The sequence below is a fragment of the Acomys minous genome (assembly GCF_964271855.1).
Source record: "Acomys minous genome assembly, chromosome: 14".
Taxonomy (NCBI): domain Eukaryota; kingdom Metazoa; phylum Chordata; class Mammalia; order Rodentia; family Muridae; genus Acomys; species Acomys minous.
Window position 1 is genome coordinate 44,068,378 of NC_140496.1, and position 22,369 is coordinate 44,090,746.

The window sequence follows — 22,369 nt, forward strand, 5'->3', positions numbered from 1 at the left end:
CAGCGAGTTCAAATCCCAGGCTTCCCCACCCCCTCCACTGTGTTTCTAATTGTTGTCTGTAAACAGGGGCAAAACATAACCAACAGCGTGCTGGCAAATTCAGAATAGGAAAGCTGGGGGCTCCTCAGATGTATCTTTTGCCCATTTTCATGGACTGATACTATGGCTGGGCTCATGCTACCAAGTTAATGTCATTGAACTAGGACTCAGACCGTGATTCACAGACAGCGCTGCCCCTGCCCCCGCCTCACCCTGCGTCACCGTCACCGTACTGGAGTTGCTCTCTCCCAGGTGCCCGTTCCAGGACATCCTCAGGATGCCACATCTTTCAGGTCCTGTTCTTTGTCCTACCTTTCCTGGTCCTTGTATGTTTTCTTCTCCAGCAACACACTTGGATAAAAAAAGGTGGGGATCGAAATGACCTCTAAGGATCCAGACTGCACTTGCCTTTTGAATCTATAAATGGGAGCAAAGAAGGCTGAATACCACCAGTACAGTTGAATTCCTTAAAGTTGCCAAACCTAAAAACAGCTCCCTTACACTTGCCCATATAACATACTGAGTCGGGTTATCTCACAGGTTGCTGCCTGACACCAGTAACATGCCAGTACTGTTTCCTAGCCAAAGTATTCACACACTAATGAAAGACATAGCAGGAAAACTAAAACATATGGGCCAGCAAAATGGCCCAGTGGGGGAAGACACTTGTCCCACAAGCCAGCGACCCAAGTTCCATCTCTGGAACCCACATAAAGGTGGAAAAGGGAACTGAACACACCGGAGTTGTCCACTGACCTCCATGCACAAACCACAGCATGAATGGTCCCCATATTATAAACACAGAAAAATAAAGATTAGAATACGAAATATCAAACAATTTCCCCGCAGGATTATAGCTACTGTGAATTTCCTTAAGGTTTCAGTCAGAGGCATCCTTCCACAGTCAAGAGGGGAGAAAGAATGGTTACAGTAGGAAAACAACCACATTAGTCGCTTTCTGAATGGATACATTACAAAGGGCCCCATCCAAACGCAGTGCACTTTCTCAAGGTAAGCTAAAGGGCTAGCTAGGCTCGGCCTGGCTCACTCTACTGCGTGGACTTTTTAACAATGACTATGGCTGGTCTTCCTGCCTCTTTCTCTAAAGTGCTAGGATCATATAGTCTGCTGGTACATCCAGCTTCTAATGTAAGCCTTACAAGAACTAATTCAAATATTCCCTGAGAGAGTAAAACTACTCATACTCATAAAGAAGAAAAGAATAAGGGGGCTATGTTAGCTGGGAATAAAAATAAAGAACAGTGTATAATTTTAAAATGAAATTATACAACTTTATGGTATGTATAGACGTTGAATCAAGACAAATAAAAAATCACATGAAACTTCAGTATCCACTCTCATAGAAAATCTTGCGCTGTGGAGGCTAATATGAAGTTTACACTGCAGACAGCCATCACCCCAAACCGTAAGGCACCAAAAGTAAAAGTTCTTCCCAGTTGGTGGCATAATTTCCTCTTACAGATGGAGAGAGATTTAATTTCTTCAGTGCTGGGTAGTAAGTTTTCTAGAATTTTTTTTTTTGAAACTTTTCTGGCGCGTTTGTTTATGTTGTATCAAAAGTCCTTGAGATGATTTCTCCAAAACTGACAGTCAGCATCATAAGCAAACGGCCGTCTTCACAGTACGATGTACAGGAAATCTTGCAATAGGATGGTTTTGTACAAAATGCAGTTATCTTCAGTCCCAATAAAACTTTATGTCTCTAAAATTAGTGCTTTAAAAATTATCGGGCAGTTCCAAATTCATGATCAATTGAAACCTAAAGTGTTTCCTCATCACTCTAGAAGAATTGGACAAAAATGCTCTGGCTGAGCTTTATGAAATTAAGCACGGATTGAAAATGTATATATTTACATTAGCTGACGTATAATAACTGAGAGGCAATCACTCGGAAAAAAGCTAGTGTTTGGGACTGATCCCTGCAAACAAAACACACCCTAGGTCTCATCACTACATGATGAATTCTATAATGCATTGACCTGAATGGGGGTGGGGATGGGGGGGGTTGGGGGGAGAGGGGGAGGGTGCACGCTGAGCTGGGAGGATGGGTCACAAAGTAAAACTGCCTGCTGTGCAAGCTTGAGGCCCTGAGCTTGGATCCCAGAAGCCAAGCTAAAAACCATGTGCATCCTTGTAACCCCAGCACTGCTGGAGAGCAGGGGTGGGGCCAGGCACAGTGTGATAAGGCAGGATGCCTGAAATCCTTCCCTGGCCTCCACGTGTGTACAGGTGGCTCACCCCTACACATGTGTACGCACTGCATACAAACACACCACACTCATCTTCCACACTCATACACACACATCTTCACACACACAAAATAAAATAACTCATTTATCGCACTGTCATCATTTAAAAATCATTATTCAAAGTGTCCTGCAAAGACACCATACTATTCTCACATAATTTTCTTATGCTCTTCATTTTCAGCTATAAAATGCAGCAGTTTCTGAAGCCACTGACTTTCCCATGTCTGCATGTGTTTATAGTCATGTTTCCACGTTTGTGTGTGTAAAGAAGCCCGAGGTTGGTTTTTGGGTATCTTCCTTGGTCTCTCTCCCCCTTGTGGCAGGATTTCCCACTTAATCTTAGGGAGCTCACCAGCTCAGCTAGCTTGGCTATTAGGCTTGCTCAGGGAGTCCATCCGTGCCTCCCACGTGTGGATTTGAACCCTGGTCCTCAGGCTTGCAAGCCAAGTGCTTTCAGCTGAGCCATCTCTGCTGCCCTCACTTATGTTATCTCTGAAACAGCATAGCATATCCCAAGTGTTCTCATGCATTGGATAGTTTTTTCCACTTGTAGTCTTGTCAAGTGTCCACCCACCTGTTTTTGTTTTGTTTTGTTTGTTTGTTTGTTGCCTTATCCATTTCAGTTACTAAGTGGGGTAAATGAACCATCACTGGGAACCTTCACTGCTGGCTACTCTGTCAGCGCACTGGCCAGGCTTATGGCCCTGGTCAACAGACAATTGCAACTTACTTAGCCTAGTACAGGATTTCACTGTGGCCTACCCCTACTTAACCTCAAATATTTATGTCCCAAATATACTTAAAGTTCCACAAGCCTTGCCCTTTGCCCTTTGACCTCTGCGTCCTTTTGATGGATTCTGTGCCGGGCATGACCTCTCTGCTTTTATCTGCCCCATGAAGTCTACTTACACCTTTAGATCTGGCTCAGCCTTTCCTCTTCCCTATGTGCAGGTGGAGGCAGGTACAGCAAGAAAACATGAAATCTAATAAGCAGTCTGCACACTTAGGGCACTTCGATGCTACAAACAGCCACAGGCTCACCCTCCATGCCTCAGATTCACTCAAGAGACGCTGATAAACAAGTAATAGTGCAATTGGACACGAAAGAGTAGAACATAAGAGGGAAACGTGGCTGATGCGAAATTTAACTGGAAATACTTACTTGGTTTTAACCATGTCGATAACAGACTTCAAATAACCTTCATCAGTCTGAAAAGAAGAAGAGAAATCACTCAAACTAAGGGCACCTGTGGTTTTATTAATACAACACTTTTGCTACATGGAATTTATGTGAAATGTCATCATGACATAACAGTTTCTAGTGTTTTCACTCTCTAAGAGAAATATAAAATATACACTTCTATTTAAAAAAACCACCTTACTTGACAGAAAATATTGCATACTTCTCCGTGTGTCAAAGTATGGAATGTTACTAAAATGAAAACCCTTAGCATGATCCTGTATCTGACATGTGTTCTGAGCCAAGCACTACTCTGAGCACAGACATGCAAAATAATTAGCTAATTAATATCAGCCTCAAAAGTCCTGCGACACCACCCTGATCTCACAGATGGGCCACGGGGCAGAGAGCAGAGCAGCTGTTATTAGGGTGACCACACAAGTGCAGTCTGAGTCCCTGACCAGCTCGCGGGGCTCCCATGTTGTCACTGTGTTCAGACACTTGCCTATCTCCTAAGGACAAGCTCCCAGAATTTGGATTTTAAAATATGATACATGTTGCCAACTTCTCCCCACTAAAAGTCTGTCCTACTAATACTTCACAATCTTTTATAGTTTTACTCAAAAATTCAAAAGGTAAGGGTGATCACCATTATGGGTTGGGGCTGAAATAGAACCCGATGTGGCCATTGGCGGGAGCTACACTCGAATCTATTCGTTACTGGGCAAGGTGCCTTCTTTAAGCGCTTGTTCTTTCACTTATCCTACGCCTCAGAGCTCAGGGAGAGCCCCCTGGAAGAGGAGCCAGAAAAAGTGTAAGAGCCGGAGAGACTGGAGGACACCAGGCGAACAAGGCCTCTAAGTCATCACGAGCAAAGCTCACATGAGCTCACAGAGACTGAGGCGGCGTGCGCGGCTGATACGCGTCTGCACCAGGTCCTCTGTGTATATATTATGGCTTCCAATGTTGTGTTTCTGTGGGATTCCTGAGGGTGAGAACGCGTGGGTCTCTGATTCTTGAGCCTTCTTTTGGGCTCTTTTCCCTCTCTTGGTTTGTTTGGTCCAAATTTGATGTGATAGTTTTTGTTTTATCTTATTATAGTTCAAAAAAAAAAAAAAAAGATTGAATGAATGCCTAGCTATTAGGGCAAAGGTTAACAACTGAGCTGTCAGGTACACCTGCTGGGAGAGGGAAAGTCAGTTCTCTGCAATACAGTGACACTGAGTATACTAATCATACCAGGACGGCCGTACGTTCAGGAGTTGACCAACATATAAAGGGCTCCACAGGTGTGTGTGTGTGTGTGTGTGTGTGTGTGTGTGTGTGTGTGTGTTGTGTTGGGGTGGCGGTTATGGTAGTGGTGTTTTATCTTGTTTTTTTTTTTAAGTTTTGGGGGGTTTGTTGTTGTATTCAGTTTTTTTTCTTGAGAAAGAACTTAAAGTCAGGTGGGTAGAGAAGGGGAAAGGATCTGGAAGGACTTGGGGGAGGGAAAGAATCTGATCAAAAAATATATAAATTTTAAAATTGCTTTAAATAGCAAATAAAAGGGAGATAAGTACTTTAAAAATAAAAGAATAAATAAAATTGGGATAGTGACACACACTTTACAGAGATGTTATGCAGGTTATAAATAATGTCTAGAAAAATTCTCTGCAGTCCCTCAGGCCCAGGAGCCTTCAGCTAATAGTATTTCCTGGTACTTTTATTGAGCTAGGTAGGTCTTGTCAGTAACAGTTTTGATATTCTATTTGACATTTATTATTAAAATTAAATTAATTGAGTTTTATAATTAAATTTAATAATTTCTGTATCTTACCAAATCCAAGCATCCTGTGTTAAGTGAAATTAAGTTTTAACAGTCTTATGGCTCTCACATAAGATTCGTGTTTACATATATAGTTCTTCTCAGTGGTACCAAACAAGTACTAAATATTTTACCTAGACTCTCTCAAGGGCATCTGTGGATTGCTTCCTTTAAGTGATGGAAAGAAATACTTGTACTGGAAGAGTGGCCGGTGTTGAGGGGCCTTGGGAGGTCCTAGGGAGGGGCGAGGCAACATTGTTTCCCATACGTACATCAGGAACAGAGACGATCACCACAGAGTCCTTCTCTTCTGCAGGTGTCATTCTGGAGAGAACGGAGGTCAGCGTTTGCTTCAGGTAGGTGTAGTTCCTTCTGTCAATGGTGGTAATTCCCAGTGCAAAAGAAACTGCAGACAGGGGCACAAACATGGAGCAAACATGGTTTGCCATCCGTTCACACTGACCCCTGTGAGCGAGCTGGGCTTGCACTCCTCAAAAGGAGCATTTTGAGCCATACTGTAGAAACACTGCACAGTGTTGCTTCATGCCTTAGTTTTTATTTTCTGTCATTTGCAGTGGACCATGTGTAATGATTAAAAAGAAGATGCCAGGCAACAGATATGATATGGAGATGTTTGTTATAGGGGAGAGGCACCTCAGAGAGGGGGGGGGGGAACACCGAGGAAGGTAAGAGGTAAGAGAGAGGCAAGAGGGCAAGAGAGCAAGAGATGAGGTAAGGTGGGTTTGTCCCTGTATATCCTGGTTAGCTGGCTTACTCTGTGGCAGGCAGGTAATGACATCATAGGTTGCTAGGCAGACTGGGGGCAGTATGCTAACACTGTGAATAAGTGCATCAGACTGCAAAGTGTTCTTATGTTGGAGAATTCTGCTGTTTGAGAAAATAAAAGGAAACAGTTTTCCTTCGTTTATACAGCGTTTACCTATCTAACTTAGTGTACATTGTCCCACAAGGGCTGGCTCTCCTGTCCTCTTCCTGGAGAGGTGCTGGAGTCCCAAGCAGAAAAGATACTCTGAAATATTGTCTTTGTGGAATATATGAATGAACTCATTTCAGGCTCCACGTGATCTAGACAAGAAGTATGCCTCTGTGGGCAGTCTTGGTCACCCTCGTGTCTGGTGTCTAAGTACCACACCAGCCTTGTCTTGTCAGCTCCGGTTTCCCCACTGTTCATAGTTATGTATGTTTCCTTTGCCTTTTAACTTCTGTAGACTATTGTTTTCATATTCTCTCTCTCTCTCTCTCTCTCTCTCTCTCTCTCTCTCTCTCTCTCTCTCTCTCTCTCTCACACACACACACACACACAAATACACACACCATTCAAAATGCCCTGAAGTGGGTTCTGATGGAGTTAGAGATGTTTACAATATGAGCTAAAAAAAAAAAAAAAAAAAGAAAGAAAGAAAGAAAGAAAGAAAGAAAGAAAGAAAGAAAGAAAAGGCCCTTTAGTCTAGCTCAGTCTCAGCCTCAGCCTCACGGTACTATCACCTTCACACTCCAGGCTTGGGCAGTATGTCAGAGGTGTGTGATATGTACTTATTCCCAAGGACCTGGCTTGTCCAGGGACTGGTGAATCTTTTCTGTGACAGGTTAGATGGTATAGACGTTTGGCTGCTGTGCCATGCCGTCTCTGTCACAGATCCTGCGTTCTGCCACTGTCATGCAAGAGCCCACATATACAAACATGGATCTATTCCGGCAAAGCCCCATGTAGAATCAGGCAGCCCAGGGGCCTGACCCTGGTCACCCACTCACTGGAATGAACGAGACTTGGGGGACGATCAGAATTCTGAGATTTGGCCCAGTGGCTCTGCTTCTTCTTGTAGTGTTTGTTGTATATGATAACCCCGAATCACTCTTGGAGGTTGAGCTCAAACGCCCCTTCTTCTCCACGGAGTAGTGATGCATGGCTGTAAGCCCAGGGCTCAGGAGGCAGCAGAAGCATTATGAGTTCAAGGCCAGCCTGGGTTACATAGTAAGACCCTGTCTAAAAAAAAAAAAAAGACCCCAAATGGAAAAAAATAGCCTTCTTCTCTTAAAAAAAAATCTTATGCTAATATTGATTCACGAGAATGTGAAAACCAAAAACCAAACCAGAACAAAACAAAACAAAACAAAACAAAAAACACTTGGAAGATCACCAGGTAACAACAGGTTTATCCAAGCAAAGGAAAACACTTTGCTCAGCACTTAGCAAATGCTTCAGGTGTGCTGGGCATATGTCAATTAATTTTCCAATCATCAGCTTCACACTTAAAAACTAGACCATGAAACGTAGAGGGATTTCTTGGAGGAAAGTGAATGTGGCAGCCAGCGTGTGGGGTGTGGAGGCACACAGGGGAAGGTAGCAAGGGGACAAATATAACCAGAGAGAGAGGATACACACACACACACACACACACACACACACACACACACACACACACACACACACACACCTCTCACAATGAAACCCATCATTTTGAATGCTAACTGAAAACCTAAGACATCGATTCCTCCAAAGAGCAACACACTTGAGTTTGGTTTTCAGAGTCTAAGCACCCTTACCTCCTGCTCTCCCTTTGCCGATGGCTATATCTGGGTAAATTTTTCCTGCCGTCCTTAGATGAGGAAGGAAGAACCTTAAGCAGTCAAAGATGCTAGGAAGCGCTTCCTCTTCACTCAGCGTTTTCACTGGAAGAGAAAGGAGTGTCCCTGAGTTCATAGCAATATGTTCTCTCTCTGGAGGAGATGCAAACTTTAATTTTTAAAAAATTTTACTCTTGAAGTGGGAGTTGGGGAGCACATCTTAGCGTGCATCCATGTTTGAGGCGCCTGCTGTGGCCTTAAGACAACATAAGATTCCCTTGGAGCTGGAGTCCCAGCTCCTGAGGTGGGTGTTGGGAATAGAACTCTGGTTCTTTGGGAGGACAAGAGGCACTCTGAACTGCTGAGCCATCTCTCCAGCCCCTGATACAACTTTAAAATAACGGCTGGTAAATTCAGTCAAGGACTTAGTGCTCAAGGAATTATATGCATATTATTGTTATCATAAATCTGTATGGTGTAGCTTGATGGTTATTGATGGGCATCACTTGTAAGGCAGTGTTTAATTTCAGCCCAGCACTGTGAGCTATATACCAGAAGCCAGCAGAGCTGGCCAAGGAGCATGGATAAAAAGTGCTGTGATCGGCAGGCCTGCTACCTTGTTGGTGCCCCCTTCATTAAAGTTGGTAACTTAAAAGGTGTTTTTTGTAGCTCCTTAAAACTCAGCAACTCTAATCACACCATTCCTACATAATCCCTCTTATGATTTTGAAAAAGATGAACAAAGTGGGGACTCGCACAAAAGGTATCAGTGTGGTAGAGACGATGATGCAAAGATACATGGGCGGTGAGGCTGAAGGATTGCTCGTTGCAGGAGGAGGGACGGGCGATGCCAGGGCTTCTGGCTGCTTCTGTTGACTGGATCATGAATGGGGAGGATTCAGAGAAGACCCGGGAAGCCAGTGTGGTGGTGGATGTGGGACAGCGCATCGTCCGTGTGTCTTGCGTGTGCGTGAGCTCTGCATGCCTCGCGATGGAACGAGCAGTGTTGGTTGGGTTGTGTATGGGAAGAAAGTGACCGAGAGTGAGAAGCACTAAGTCTAAACCCCCAAGGTCATGTAAAACAGATGAGCGTTCACAAAGGCAGAAGCGGTACGTACATGAGCTTTCTGATGATTTCTCTGACTGAGTGGTTTTATGCTTCACTTGATTTAAGACTTGCGCTAGATTTTGGTGATTATTTTCACTTTTGTTTTTTAAACGTAGCATATTTTCCTTGACCTCCCAAATATGGTTTCTGCAATTAATTAGTTGATTACCTGAAAAAAGAAACAGAAGCATCTAGTTTATGCACATAGCAGGTAAAATGAACTTTTCTGACAGTAAAGTTGCTGTATATGACACTACATGTGGAGTTGTGCATATGTAGCACTATATACAATGTTGTATATATATGGCACTATATATGATGTTGTATATACACGGCACTATGTACGATGTGTTATATATATGATGTGTATATATGACATTATATATGAGGTTGTACACATATATGGCACTATACATGGGGTTGCACATATATGGCACTACATGTGGAGTTGTACATATATGGTATTATATATGATATTGTACATACATAGCATTATATATGAGGTTGTACACATGTATATGATACTATATATATAGGATTGTGCCTATATGCTGCTATATATGATGTTGTACTTATATGGCATTATATATGAGACTGTACACACATATGGCACTATATATGGGGGTTGTATGTGGACATATGTTAAATATATATGTCATAATATGCATATAACATATATAGATGATTAAAAGAAAAAATATATATGTATGATTTAATTATAGAGAGAACTTATTGACTGTCCTGTAAGTGGACACTTAAGAATTTACCTGTGGAAAACTGAACAGACAGCCATGATGTTGCTGCATTGCATGGGGGTTGCCTCCTAGCCTTAGTGCTACCAGAACCAACAAAACTATAAAATAAAATAAAAAAGTGAGCAGGGACATGCACACTGCTAGGTCTGAGGATCGTCACCATAGGCAGACACGGACGCTGAGATGCTTAGTGTCTGAGGATCCTCACCATAGGCAGGCACGGACGCTGAGATGCTTAGTGTCTGAGGATCCTCACCATAGGCAGGCACGGACGCTGAGATGCTTAGTGTCTGAGGATCCTTACCATAGGCAGGCACGGACGCTGAGATGCTTAGTGTCTGAGGATCCTCACCATAGGCAGGCACGGACGCTGAGATGCTTAGTGTCTGAGGATCCTCACCATAGGCAGACACGGACGCTGAGATGCTTAGTGTCTAAGGATCCTCACCATAGGCAGACACGGACGCTGAGATGCTTGCTTAGTGTCTGAGGATACTCACCATAGGCAGACACGGACGCTGAGATGCTTAGCTTCCAGGAAGGGATCTTAAAAGCTGTGAGAAGGGTGCCTTGTGTCGACTAGCTGTCTTAGTTAGGTTCCTGTTACTGTGATGAAACACCATGACTAGAGCATCTTGGGAGGAAAGGGTTTATTTGGCTTATGCTTCCAAATCACTGCTCATGTTCAAAGGAAGTCAGGACAGGAACTCAGAGCCAGCAGGAAGCTGGAGGCAGGAGCTGATGCAGACAGAGGCCATGGAGGGTGCTGCTTCCTTTCTTGTTCTCCATAGCTTGCTCAGCCTGCTTTCTTACAGAACTCAGGACCGCCAGTCCAGCAGTGGCCACACCCACAATGGGCTGAGCCTTCCTTCATCAATCACTGATCAAGAAAATGCTCTATAGCTAGATCTTATGGAAGCATTTTCTTTTTAAAAAATTATTTATTCACTTTACATCCTGTTGCAGCCCCCCTCCTTCTCTCTCAGCTCCCCCCTTTCACACTCTTCCCCTCCATTCCCCTCTCTCCTCGCCTCAGAGAAGGGGGGTCCCTCGTGGGTACCAACCCACCCTGGCACATTAAGTCAGGCACATCCTCTCCCAGCGAGGCCGGACAAGGCAGCCAGCCAGGTTAGAGGACTGATCTTAGCGCCTCTTAAGTTCAATTGTGTTTTAATAAAAAGAACTGCACTGCCCAGATCAATCTGCAGTGTTCATTTCATGGATGCAGTCTGTCGCGTGGCCACCGTGTGCACTGTGTGTGATCAGGGTTTCCTGGGTAACTGTCTCTGCAAAATGAATTGTGTGTTGGAGTTGCTACATCGCCGGTGACGCAATCCACGGAGACAGTCCCCGATGGACCAATTTGGTACACATGAAAAGAGAGGTTTCTCATGAGAGAGCACTATTTACAGAAACAGGCACACGCAGGTGTTCACAGACATAACTGACGGGCAGCTCTGCTTCCTGCATGGGCTCTGCGGTGAGTCAAGGTTTCCCTCCTATATTGAAAAGGCTCCTATTGCTTGTACAGTCACTTGGGGAGTGAGTAGGGCCAAGAGTGGTAGGTTTGAGGTAAATGGTAAGTGTAAGCTTTGATCTACCGAGCATCACTGTGGAGCCGTGAAAACAAAATCCAGTTTATACATAGAAGGGACCAAAGTGCCTTTTTTTTTTTTTTTGATACAGTCTCTGTCTATATAGCTCTGCCTGTCCCAGAACTTTGTAGGCCAGGCTGGCCTTGAACCTCTAACTCATAGAGATCTATCTGCCTGCCTTGCCTTCCAAGTATCGCCATTCAAGGCACCCACCACTGTGCCCAGCTAGTGACTTCTATCTACTAAAAACAAACCAACAAGACTTCAGGGCGTGACAAGATGGCAGGAGGGCAGGAGGGCAAGAAGGGCACTTGCCACCAAGCCTGACGACCTGAGTTCGATCCCTGCAACCTACATGGCATAAGAGGAGAACTGAATCCCAAATGTTGTGCTCTGACCTCGGAACTTGCACCATGCCTCCCCTATAAGTAGATAAGTAAATGGAAAAATAAATAAATAAAAGGCCCCAGGGCCAGGACTACAGTTAAATGGCAGATTCCTTGCCTAGAACAAATGCTACCAAAAAAATAATAAAATAAAATAAAAAGTAAATCCTAAGTATCAATGATCCCCACTTTCACAGCGGAAGGCTCACAATTGCTCTCACATTAAAAAACAACAAAAAGGATAAAACTAAGTGTGGTAACATTCAGTGAGCACCCAGGACGCTGAGGCAGGAGGACAGTGAGATTCAGGCCAGCCTGGGCTATCAATGAGGTCTGAGGTGTGTGTGTGTGTGTGTGTGTGTGTGTGTGTGTGTGTGTGTGTGTGTGTGTTTGTGTGTGTGAGTGTGTGTTTGTGTGCGTGTGTGTGTGTGTGTGTGTGTGTTTGACCCTTTCTCTTCACAGCATCAGTGTCGGATGCTGAAGGTGAATGACCAAAGAGACACTTGCACAGGCACACAGGAAATCTTCACTTGGCAGAGAGATAGCCTCACTACTGCAGATGTTAAATATGAATCGGACCTACTTAAGGTTAAAGGACAAGTTGGGGGTCTCAGTCTCACTGGCAGCAGGTCACAGTTCATGGCCACTGAGCTGTGGTGGCAGACAGCGTGAGCCTCTGCTAGAAGTTCTGAGCTCGTCGGGGAAGGTGACTTTCCAGCCTGTCGCCCCAGCCACGCTGGGAGGGAAAGGGCATTTTAGTAAGACTCCCAGCCTAAGGTCGCCTTAGGACCTGAGAAGTCCCGTCACAGGCTCCTGCCTTAATTGTCTCGTTATCGCCGTAGAGGCTTTAGTGCCTTGGCTTTTTTATTTGCTTCTTGATTGGTCCCTCACCTCTAATTCACCATCAGTCTTCCAGAAACACTACTCAAAGGCTAGAAGAGGCTCATCTAAACTGCCTGCCATGGCTGACAAGGTCCACCACAGCGTAGACACCACCTGACTCCACCTGGTAGCACTCACCAATGGAATGGTGACGACACTGTACTTTGTGTCCCTCACTGGGACAAGGTACAGGAAACCAATGCCAGTCGGTTTATTTACTATTCTGTGTAAGACGACAATCTTACTGATTATAATTATTAAGATGGAGTTTCCAAAGCACCCTTAGAACCAGGAGGGAGGCTTGGTAAACTCAGGGAGGAGCTTGGGTCCAGGTAGACAGGGTTTTAGGGCTAAGTGGGTATTTAAAAACTTGAAGAAGGTGTATGTGTTTCTCATATGGCAACAGGCAAGGGAAGATATGCAGAATAAGAAAACACTACTGTATGGTGTGAGACAGGCTACTGCACTTACAGGGAGCGGACTCACTAGGGGGTTAAGAGGACCACAGGGCTCATTGCTGAAGGATTTGTAGTCTGTTTTCAACTTATCTGTCTATACTTGTACCCAAATGCTGTTAAAAAAAAAAAAAAGAATGCCTGAGGTGTTAGTAGGTAAAGCTACAAAGAAAAAGTGCCTTTCAGATTGTTCCCTCCACTCTACCTGGAAATAGTCAAATTATGCTACAGTCAGATCAGAGTTCTTAAATTCCCCGTGAGTGGCCCTTTACCCAGGCACGATAGAGTCCAGAAGACTCTAGTGGGTAGTGAGCGTGAGCACCCACCACTAAGCCTGGAGTATGCCACAAGTGTGCCTAGACCATCTGCCTCCCCTCCCAATGCTGACTCGCTCTAAGTTTTAGGTATTATTGAATAAAGGGCTGTGTATTCTGACTCTGCTAGCGCTAAAGCTCAGTGCAGCTTTATCTCCGTTTCCCCTCTTGCCCTCCCACTGTGGTCAGCCCACACTGTTGCCTGCAGCATTCCCACCACTGTCCTGACTTCTTCCCTCCCACACTTGTACACGGGAGCTCTTCACCCCAGATGGGCTCCATGGATGGCAATCGTGATGGTTGTGTTTGCCATATTCCCACGAGCCCAGGCCTTGCTGAGATCTGATGTACTGCTGTTTGGATAGGTAGGTGGGGGGGGCTTCCCTCCTCCAAAGAGAGCCGGAAGGAATAAAATAGGGTGCTCCAGGGTGAGCCTCGTCTCCCCTAATTCAGGCTTAGGCATGTTTTTCTGAAAATTGCAAATCACCAGGCCTACAAGACATCCTGTTGAAAAGGAACAGGTATGGGGACACCAGCTAAATCAAGTCTGGGAAGCTGCCTGCCAGGTAGGCAGCTTAAAGTGGTATCGATCTCCAGGTCACTGTGGCCCAAGACTGTACTGCAGCGTCACCACAAGCGTGCACCTCATTGACAAAGATTCCTAGTCGAGAGGGGTGTGGCTGAGAACAGCCATGATGAGAAACTGATAGGCCATATCAAGGCCCATCTAGTCCAGCTGAGAGACTCCAGCAAGACCCCAAAGTAGCCAGAAAGAACTCCACCAAAGAGCCAACATTGGATGTCTGGGCCAGAAGCATCATGCGGAGAAACCAAAACCGCCAGGAGACCCCACCCCCCACTCTAAGCCCCGCCCCCTCCAGGCCCTTCCCTCTTGGAAGCACCGGAAAGGCTCAGATGGTGCTTGCCAAAGGTGGCACAGTGGTACCTCCCATCAGAGGTCTTCGGTAATGTGACTTCATCTTCCATGCACCACCAAGTGGCTTCAGTTTCTCCCCTCCTTGGACTAGTGTGTGTGTTCTACCTTGGAATGTCCCCACCAACATCCGAGCTCAGGCTGCAGTCCTACACTTGAGCTGTTTTAAACACACACACACACACACACACACACACACACACACACACACACACACACACACACACACAGAGCTCCCCCTACCCCCGCCCCCGAAGCATGGTGGGAACCCCAAGGAAAAGCAGAATTTCTGTCGCCTTCATCGTCGATCTATTGCTTACAATAGAACAGTTACTGATTCATTTACTCATTCACCCAGTAATATTTGGCATGATTGCTGTTTACCACACACGGTTTTTCCTCGACACTACATTCACATCAGGGGATAAGACAGACAAGTGTCTTTGTCTTCCCTGAGTTAAAATACTTTCAAACAAGTCTTTTTGTTGTTGTTAGTTTTTGAGACAGGGTCTCTCTGTGTAGTCTTGGCTGTCCTGGACTCACTTTGTAGACCAGGCTGGCCTCGAACTCACAGAGATCCGCCTGTCTCTGCCTCCCAGAGTGCTTAACAAGTCAATTATTAATACCACAAACGTACAGAAAAACAAAAAGGCTATCTTGCTCATAAAATTACTTGTTACCGTTTCTTTTCCATATTTATTTATTTATTTATTTATTTATTTATTTATTTTTGAGACAGAGTCTTACTATGTAGCTGTGGCTGGCCTTGAACTCACAGAGATCTGCCTGCTTCTGCCTCCCTCCTGAACGCTGAAATCAAACTAATTTGTAAAAGGGGGCAAAGACGGTAGGTACTAGGTCTGGCCGTCTTTCTGTAAGCGTTCTCAAACTCTCACTGAAAATATTTAAAGCTCTTGAGAAAAGAGGAAAATGCTGGCGCTCTTGCAGAGGAAGGACAGGCAGGAAAGGAGAGGGGCAGCTTTGGAGGGACCAGGCCAGCGGGCTGGATCTCTCAGCGCTGTCCCTCATCCCACGTCCCAAGGGACCGTTACAGCCCAACCGCCATGGGATGCGGATGTACGTGCTCCAGAGCTAGAGGGCAAGCCCTCCTCCTCAGACTCTCCCTAGTGTCTCTTCCTTAGGTCTTACAGCCTCGATGCCCCTGGTGGGGCTCCCCAGAGAGGCAGGATGGGGAGCTTCCCCCTACCCCCACGTCCCCCACCCTCCTCCCCCCACCCTCCCCACTCCCCACTTACTGATTTGGTTCATCCTGGAGATACAGAAGCAGGAGAAGCAAAAGAGCAGGACGGCAACCAAGGCGAACAGCAAGTTCAAGTTCTTGGCCTTCATCGCAGGGGGCGTCAGGGGAGTTGGGGGCGTCAGGGGAGATGGGGGGTGTCAGGGGAGATGGCTGCGACAGGCCTCACGGCAGGCACCGGGCTGCCCCCTGAGGCCCGTCTAGCACAGCGCCTGCGTTCTGGAACCCACGTGCCGGCGCCCCCTCCCACAGCAAAGTCCCCAGCAGCACTTTCGCCTGGTCCCGGTTTGAGTGCACTTTATAAAGCTCTATCTACGACCGCGCGCGTGGTTAAATGTGAGAAACCGTGGGCAAGCACTAAGTTGCCTGGCCCCTGGCAGGACACTACTGTTTTAGCTTAACTTCCGGTGAGAATCCATCAGATTTTGACGCAAAGGTGAGAGTTTTGTCCGTTTCCTTTCCACTCCGATCTCTCTTTGGAGACTCCTGGCCAGTATTTGTGTGATAGCAACCTCTTTTCTGCAAGCGCACCCCAGTTTCTGGACCCTTTGAGAGTTTTAAAGAGATTTGGTGGCACATGTCCAGCACACGAGAGGCAGAGGCAGGAGGATCTCGGTGATTTCGAGGCCAGCCTAGTCTACAAAGTTGAGCCCAGCACAACCGGGGCTCTTATTACACAGAGAAAGCCTGTCTTGAAAAACAAAAGCAAAAAACAAAACAAAACAAAACAAAAAGAGATTCGGACACCCACCTGCCTGAGAGAAAGTCGAAGATAAATACTCCACGTGTCTGCCCCTCCCGCCCCTGTTTCCCAGGTGCTTGCTAAGCGCTAAGCAATCCCGCTAGGACAGACACACAAACCCACCTGCCAGGCTCTGAAGTGACAAAGTCTGTACTCCAGAGGGCTGGGAGAAGAAAGGTGTCCGCAGAAGGCCATCGTGACAGCGTCTCCTTATTCTGATTGGAGCACCGACTACTTCTACTTCGTTCTCAAGGCAGCTCTGCTTGGGTGTCTCACCTCAGAACGTCCAAGTCTCTCAAGCTCTGTATCGCCAGGACCTCTCGGTTTTATCAAGGGCATCAGGCCAGTCTACCTCACTGCTATTACATCCATCATTTACAAAGCGTTTACAATCCTTAGAAACATGTTTCTAGACCCACGTTTCTGCTGGTATTGCCCTGGCACCCACGTTGCTATGGTGACATCCAAACTCCTCCCACTATAGCATCCACCCTTTGCTGTCCTTTCTTCATCCAATAACAGATGGTGTTTCCAGTGCACTACTTACTATCTGCCCCTCGCTCCTCCTCAGGAGTTCCTGGCTTCCTGGTGATAAAGTCCTGCCCAGGCCGGCTCTTCACCAACCAGAAACCGAGCGTTACCGTCAATTCCAACACAGAGCAATACCAAACAGCTAGCGACCAGCCGGAGCTCAGGCTCCTGAGTCATGGCTTACCGCAGGTTACCCAGCTCTCAGCAGATGGCGAAGGGCTTATGGGCTAGCAATTTTCTGGGTCCCTCAAAAGAACTATCAATCTGAAAAACGTTGACTACAGCACCATTGCCTGCTTTACCCCTCCCCCCAGCACCCCTAAACCCCTGGTGGAAATGTTTCCCACTCACCAGCCCTCACATGTGGACAAAGCATGCGTTCACCTGCTGAACCAGCAGCTTTCATATGCCAAAACTGTATTTTCAGCGATGAGTTCTGTTGCTGGTTTGACTGTTTATCTCCTACGTACGCATCTTGGCTGGGATTCTCTTATTTTGGGAGAAGGGGCCACTGAGAATACAGTCCAGTAAGGTTTATAATAGAGAACGAGGCTGCCACACAACACATTATTCTAAGACCTCTACGGTGCTCTATGCCCTGGCTTTACCCAAAATGAAAGAAGGGCCAAGCTTACTTGAATCCTCTGGGGACTACAAAGTAATACTGTAAGTTCATGGGGAACTTACGCGTAGATCATCTCTTCACGGGAGATTGTCACAGGGTTAGCAATTCAGCAGGCTCTTACTGTACTAAATTAGTGGCTTGGGTAAGGGTCAGATGCATTTGCTAAAAGTAGCTACCTGCGCAGCTACTTTAAGAGGTTGTCAGGATTAGAATTTTGTTTACCTTTCAAAGGAATCTCGTTTTTCCTGTGGGCATCTGTGTGATCAGCCCCTTGGAAGTCCCACTCGGAACATTCATCCATCAAGATTTATATATTCAGCCTGGAGAGATGGCTCAGAGGTTAAGAGCACTGCCTGCTCTTCTGAAGGTCATGAGATCAAATCCCAGCAACCACACGATGGCTCACAACCATCTATAATGAGATCTGGTGCCCTTTTCTGGTGTGCAGTCACAACATGCAGGCAGAACACTGTATACAGAATTTTTAATTTTTTTTAAGATACAAGTATGTTCTTGGTGAGGGAGCTCAAGCTCATGCAGGCCGATTTTTTTTTTTTTTTTTTTTTTTACTTTTTAAGCACAAATATACCAATGGCTGCCACAAGGTGGCAGTATTATCCTTCAGCCCTCAGCTCAGGCCTGGGATACTGTGATGACTTGTGCTGATGGGAGCACAGCAGCTAGGGGTTCAAAGAGACTCTTGGTATGCTTTTCTTCCTTTCCACTGGCAAGTTCTGGAGGGGACATGATATACACCATTGCTCATAGAATAGGCCCAAAGTTATTTTTAGGTCCATGGCATTTAGCCAAAGTTATATTCAGGAAGGCGTTTCTGACTCTTAGCTAGATGATCAACCAGTTGCCTAGCCTTACTTGTCACTACAACTATCAACTCCTTTCAAAGGGCAAATAAACACAATGTCACCATCAGCACGATAAATGCACTTGACTTTTATGGTAACTCTGTTTAGGTACAGTCTCACTAGCTATGACAGTACTCAAAGAGAGCAGCAATCCTTGGGGAAAGACCACAAACACACACCGTGTAAGCCAAGTGTGCTCTGTGTGAGACCAAGGAGCTACTGTTAGTCTGCATGGTCACACAAACACAGCCCGATTCAGTGTCTGGACTTCCTGTTCAGCTTACGCAATGCCTGGCACAACAGGCACTTCCTTAAATCAAGGCAACTACATTACATCACGACAGTCAAGATTTGCCTGGCAGGCATGGGGCTGCACGCCTTTAATCCTAGCAGTCAGGAGGCAGAGGCAGGCAGTTAGCTGTGAGTTTGAGGCCAGTCTGGTCTACAAAGTAAGTGCAGGACAGCCAAAGACAGAGAAACCATGTCTCAGGGAAAACAAACAAACAAACAAACAAACCAACAAACAAAATGAACCAAAACAAATGATAGTCAGGATGTAGCTGTAAGACATTCTCTTGTGTCTGTATGGAAGCATCTCCTGTCAATCAAAAGCTAATGGCCTATTAGCAGAGGCAGGATATAGGAGGTGGGAGTTCCGGTAGAGGGAGAGGCACTCTGGATAGAGTGAGAGGTGAGAGATCCGCCCCAACTCTGAGGAAGACAGATGCTTGAAACTGAGGAGAGGTAACCAGCCCTGTGACACACGTAGAATAGAATAAATGGGTAATATAAGTTATGAGCTAGTCTGGGAACAAGCCAAAACATATGGCCTGGGCATTTATTCATAAATAATAAAGTCTCAGAGTCATTATTTGGGGAGCTGGGGTGTGGGTGGAAAATCCTGTGGTTACAGCCTCCCTCCCCTCCCCCTCTCCCTCTCTCTCTTTCTCTCTGTCTCTCTGTCTCTCTGTTTCTCTGTCTCTGTCTCTGTCTCTCTCCCCTCCCTCCCTACTTCCTCCTTTCACCCCCCCCCCCCTTCTCCTGGGCTACCTAGAATTATCAGAAAACATAAGTGGAGATCAGGATTTCTGCTTTCATTGTTTCACAAGGAAAGATGAGACTTCCCGTGTTCTTCAGGAACTTGGCACTGCCTGTGGTTTACCATGAAGGAGCGCTGGGGCAAGTCCTGAGACTTTCATTTTGCCCTTCTTGTTGAAACTATGAGAAAGGCCCCTCTCTGTCTCATAAGGACATTTGACGTGAAGATGGTGACAACAAGGACTTCAGCTGCGTCCATCTAGTTTTGTAACAGGTAAGACCATGAGCTGGGTTCTTTCCCCTTATTTCTTCTTCTACATTGTCAGCTGTTTGGTGCCATGCACTGCACCGTTTTCATATCCTGAGCTTCCGCCTCCACACCTTTTCCTGTCCTGCTGGGCTTCCCAACCAGCGTTATGGTTCACACAGTCATTGCAAAATGTTCCCTCCCATCCTCCTCGGGTCGGTGCTGACCGTATCATACACGCCCTTGGGCTCTTCGCGCGCGTCGAATGAGATTTTCGTAGTCGCTTCACGGTGCACGTTGCAGTGACAAAACAGCTGGCCAGAAAAACTTAAGGGAGAAAGGCTTGACCTGGCAAGGGGAGACAGGCCGTCTTGGTGGAGAAGGCACAGCGGTAGGAGCACGAGGCTGGTTGATGACATTACATGGGCAGCCAGGAAGCAGGAGCAGAAGGTGGGGTTGTGCTATAAAGTCTCAAGGTCTGTGCTGGGGTTATACTTCCTCCAGCCATGCTCCACCCCCACCAAAGGCTACCCAACCTTCCCAAGCAGCACCACCAGAGGGAAGGTAAGGACAATGGCTGCCTTTGCAGAGGACCTGGGTTTGATTCCTCGCTCCCACATAGTGGCTCGCAACTCTAACTCCAGTTTGAGGGGGATCTGATGCCTTCTTCTGGCTTCTGTGGGCACCGGGCATGCAAGTGGTACACAGACAGATGTCCAGATGGACCACCAGTACACATGAAATAAAAAGAATTAAAGTAAATTAAAAAATCTCTCCCTATGGTAAATAGTAGGTCTTCTCTGTTCTGAATTCAGTATCTGTGGCTTCAAACAGGTGTGGATAGAAAACATTTGGGAAAATGACATCTGGACAATATAGACTTTTTTCTTCCTTTATTGCTGAAATAACACAGTGTAAACATTTACATCGTTATTTGTATTCTTCTAGGAATAATGGGATCTGTAGAGGTCACATATAGTACTGTAAGTGGCAGGTGGCAGATGTCTGTAGACCACATAACATTACATCAAAGTCTTAAGTGCCTGTGGACTTTGGTGTCTGATGGCTCCTAAGGCCAACCCCTCACAGACAGAGAGGGATGGCGATGAGTCCCTCACAGATACAGAAAGATGACATTTTCATCTTGGGACAAAGTTTTCTGCATCCTCAGCCCATGCACAAAATGCTGTTTACTTTGGGTCTTCTGAGGACCAAATGCTTGAGCGGCAACAAGTAGATGATTAGTAGCCCCGTCAGGAAGCTCTCACTATTCAGCAGTCTCTCAAATCAACAATCTCAAGAAATGGGGATAAAGACTAAACATTCTATCAAAGGCTGGGAAGATTATTCAGTGAAGGCTTGCCATGTCAGCATGGCTACCTGAGTTTACACCCCCAGCCACCACATATGTAAAAGTCCTGCTGCATCATCATGTACTTTAGATGCCCCCAAGATCTGGTTGCTGTCCAGATGAGCACACTCTCACATACAGCAAGTGATGGTGTGTGAACCTCACTCACCAATATTCTCTGGCTGGCTAAATCAAGTTGTTGACATCCTATAGCTGGGCAGAAGAAAGGTAGGCAGAGCTTTGGTTCTGGGGTTTGGGGGGGGTCTCTGGGGTACCAGGAGGTGGAAGAGAAAGTAGGAGAGGAAGCCAGAGAGAAGAAAGTCACCATGGTGCAGCATGGACCGTGAGCACTTGGCTAGGAGAGCTGGCCTGATGGAGTAGAAGCAACCCAGGCAGGAACAGTTATGGCAAGTAACTTGGGGTGTGTAGCTGAGAAACAGCAAAATAGCTTAGAGGGTTGATATCTGTTAAGATATTGTGGCTTAAAGCTTTTATAAATCTAAAATGTCTGTCTCAATTATTTGGGAACTAGCTGGGGCAGAGAACCCCTCTAGAGTCTAATATCATTTCCATAAGACTTTATATGGGAGGTGATGATATGAAGATTCCTATAGCATGCTGGCCAGCCAGGCCATCTAAACTGGTAAGCTCCACGTTTGGTTAGAGACCTCATCTCAAAAAATAAGATGGGAGAGCAATTGAGGAAGTTTGTTGTTGTTCTTGTTGTTTTAAACAAAATCTCAATTGTTTGATTTTACCAATGAAGACTTGGGAGCCAGATGCTGGGGTGAAAGTCTGCTAGCTCAGAGTGGCAGAGAAAGCACCCAGCTGACGTCCCAGAAGAAGAAGGCCTCCTTTCCCATCCCAAAATAAGATGGAGGCCTCCTTTCACACACCATCTCAAAACAAAAACAAACCTCCAACTGAATGTCCCTTCCTCCTACTTCCTGTTCATCTCTCTATCCATTCTCCTGACTTCCTCTTACTTTCTAGGCTTTTTTTCCCCTATGTCCACTTCTTGTCAACTGGTTGCTTGTTCCACCTCTTGACCTATGGGTTGACTTTACTTAATCCTGTTTACAATATTCAAGCAGAAAGCTCTTGGATTAAAGGTGTGTGCTAGAGCTGTGCCACACCACTACTAGAAACAGGGTTTCCAGTAAACAACACAATACCAGGGTTCAGAGTGTGCTCAAGTATCCTGTAACAGAGGAAGAGAGCATGGAGTCAATCTCTGGGACACACACACACACACACACACACACACACACACACACACACTGTAACCAGACCTCATTGTAATGGCTTTCTTTTAGGTATCTGATAAGGTCTGGAAGGGCACAAAGTTTAATGGAGAGACCTAGAGACCAGATGCAGAAGGTCCCATTTTCTCCTGGAAGGTAGAA

At 45.9% G+C, this 22,369-nt stretch overlaps 1 protein-coding gene across 5 annotated transcripts in view; it reads right to left on the bottom strand.

Annotated features, from left to right (window-relative positions):
• Positions 1-15,770, bottom strand: part of MGAT4D (MGAT4 family member D) — a 29,180-nt gene extending 13,410 nt beyond the window's left edge. For 4 of the 5 annotated variants that reach the window (XR_014774597.1, XR_014774598.1, XR_014774599.1 and 1 more), the window contains exons 1-6: positions 15,565-15,762; positions 8,998-9,156; positions 7,859-7,984; positions 5,566-5,699; positions 3,472-3,518; positions 352-456 (exon numbers count right to left, since the gene is read on the bottom strand). Coding sequence is in view for 2 of the 5 variants with exons in the window: in XM_084757359.1 (XP_084613485.1) it covers positions 352-456; positions 3,472-3,518; positions 5,566-5,699; positions 7,859-7,984; positions 8,998-9,156; positions 15,565-15,658 (665 nt within the window). In the remaining 3 variants the exon portion in view is untranslated. Of the gene's footprint in view, positions 1-351; positions 457-3,471; positions 3,519-5,565; positions 5,700-7,858; positions 7,985-8,997; positions 9,157-15,564 lie in introns of all 5 variants that reach the window. The other variant, XM_084757360.1, reaches the window with a different exon arrangement.
• Positions 15,771-22,369: the final 6,599 nt, after the last annotated feature.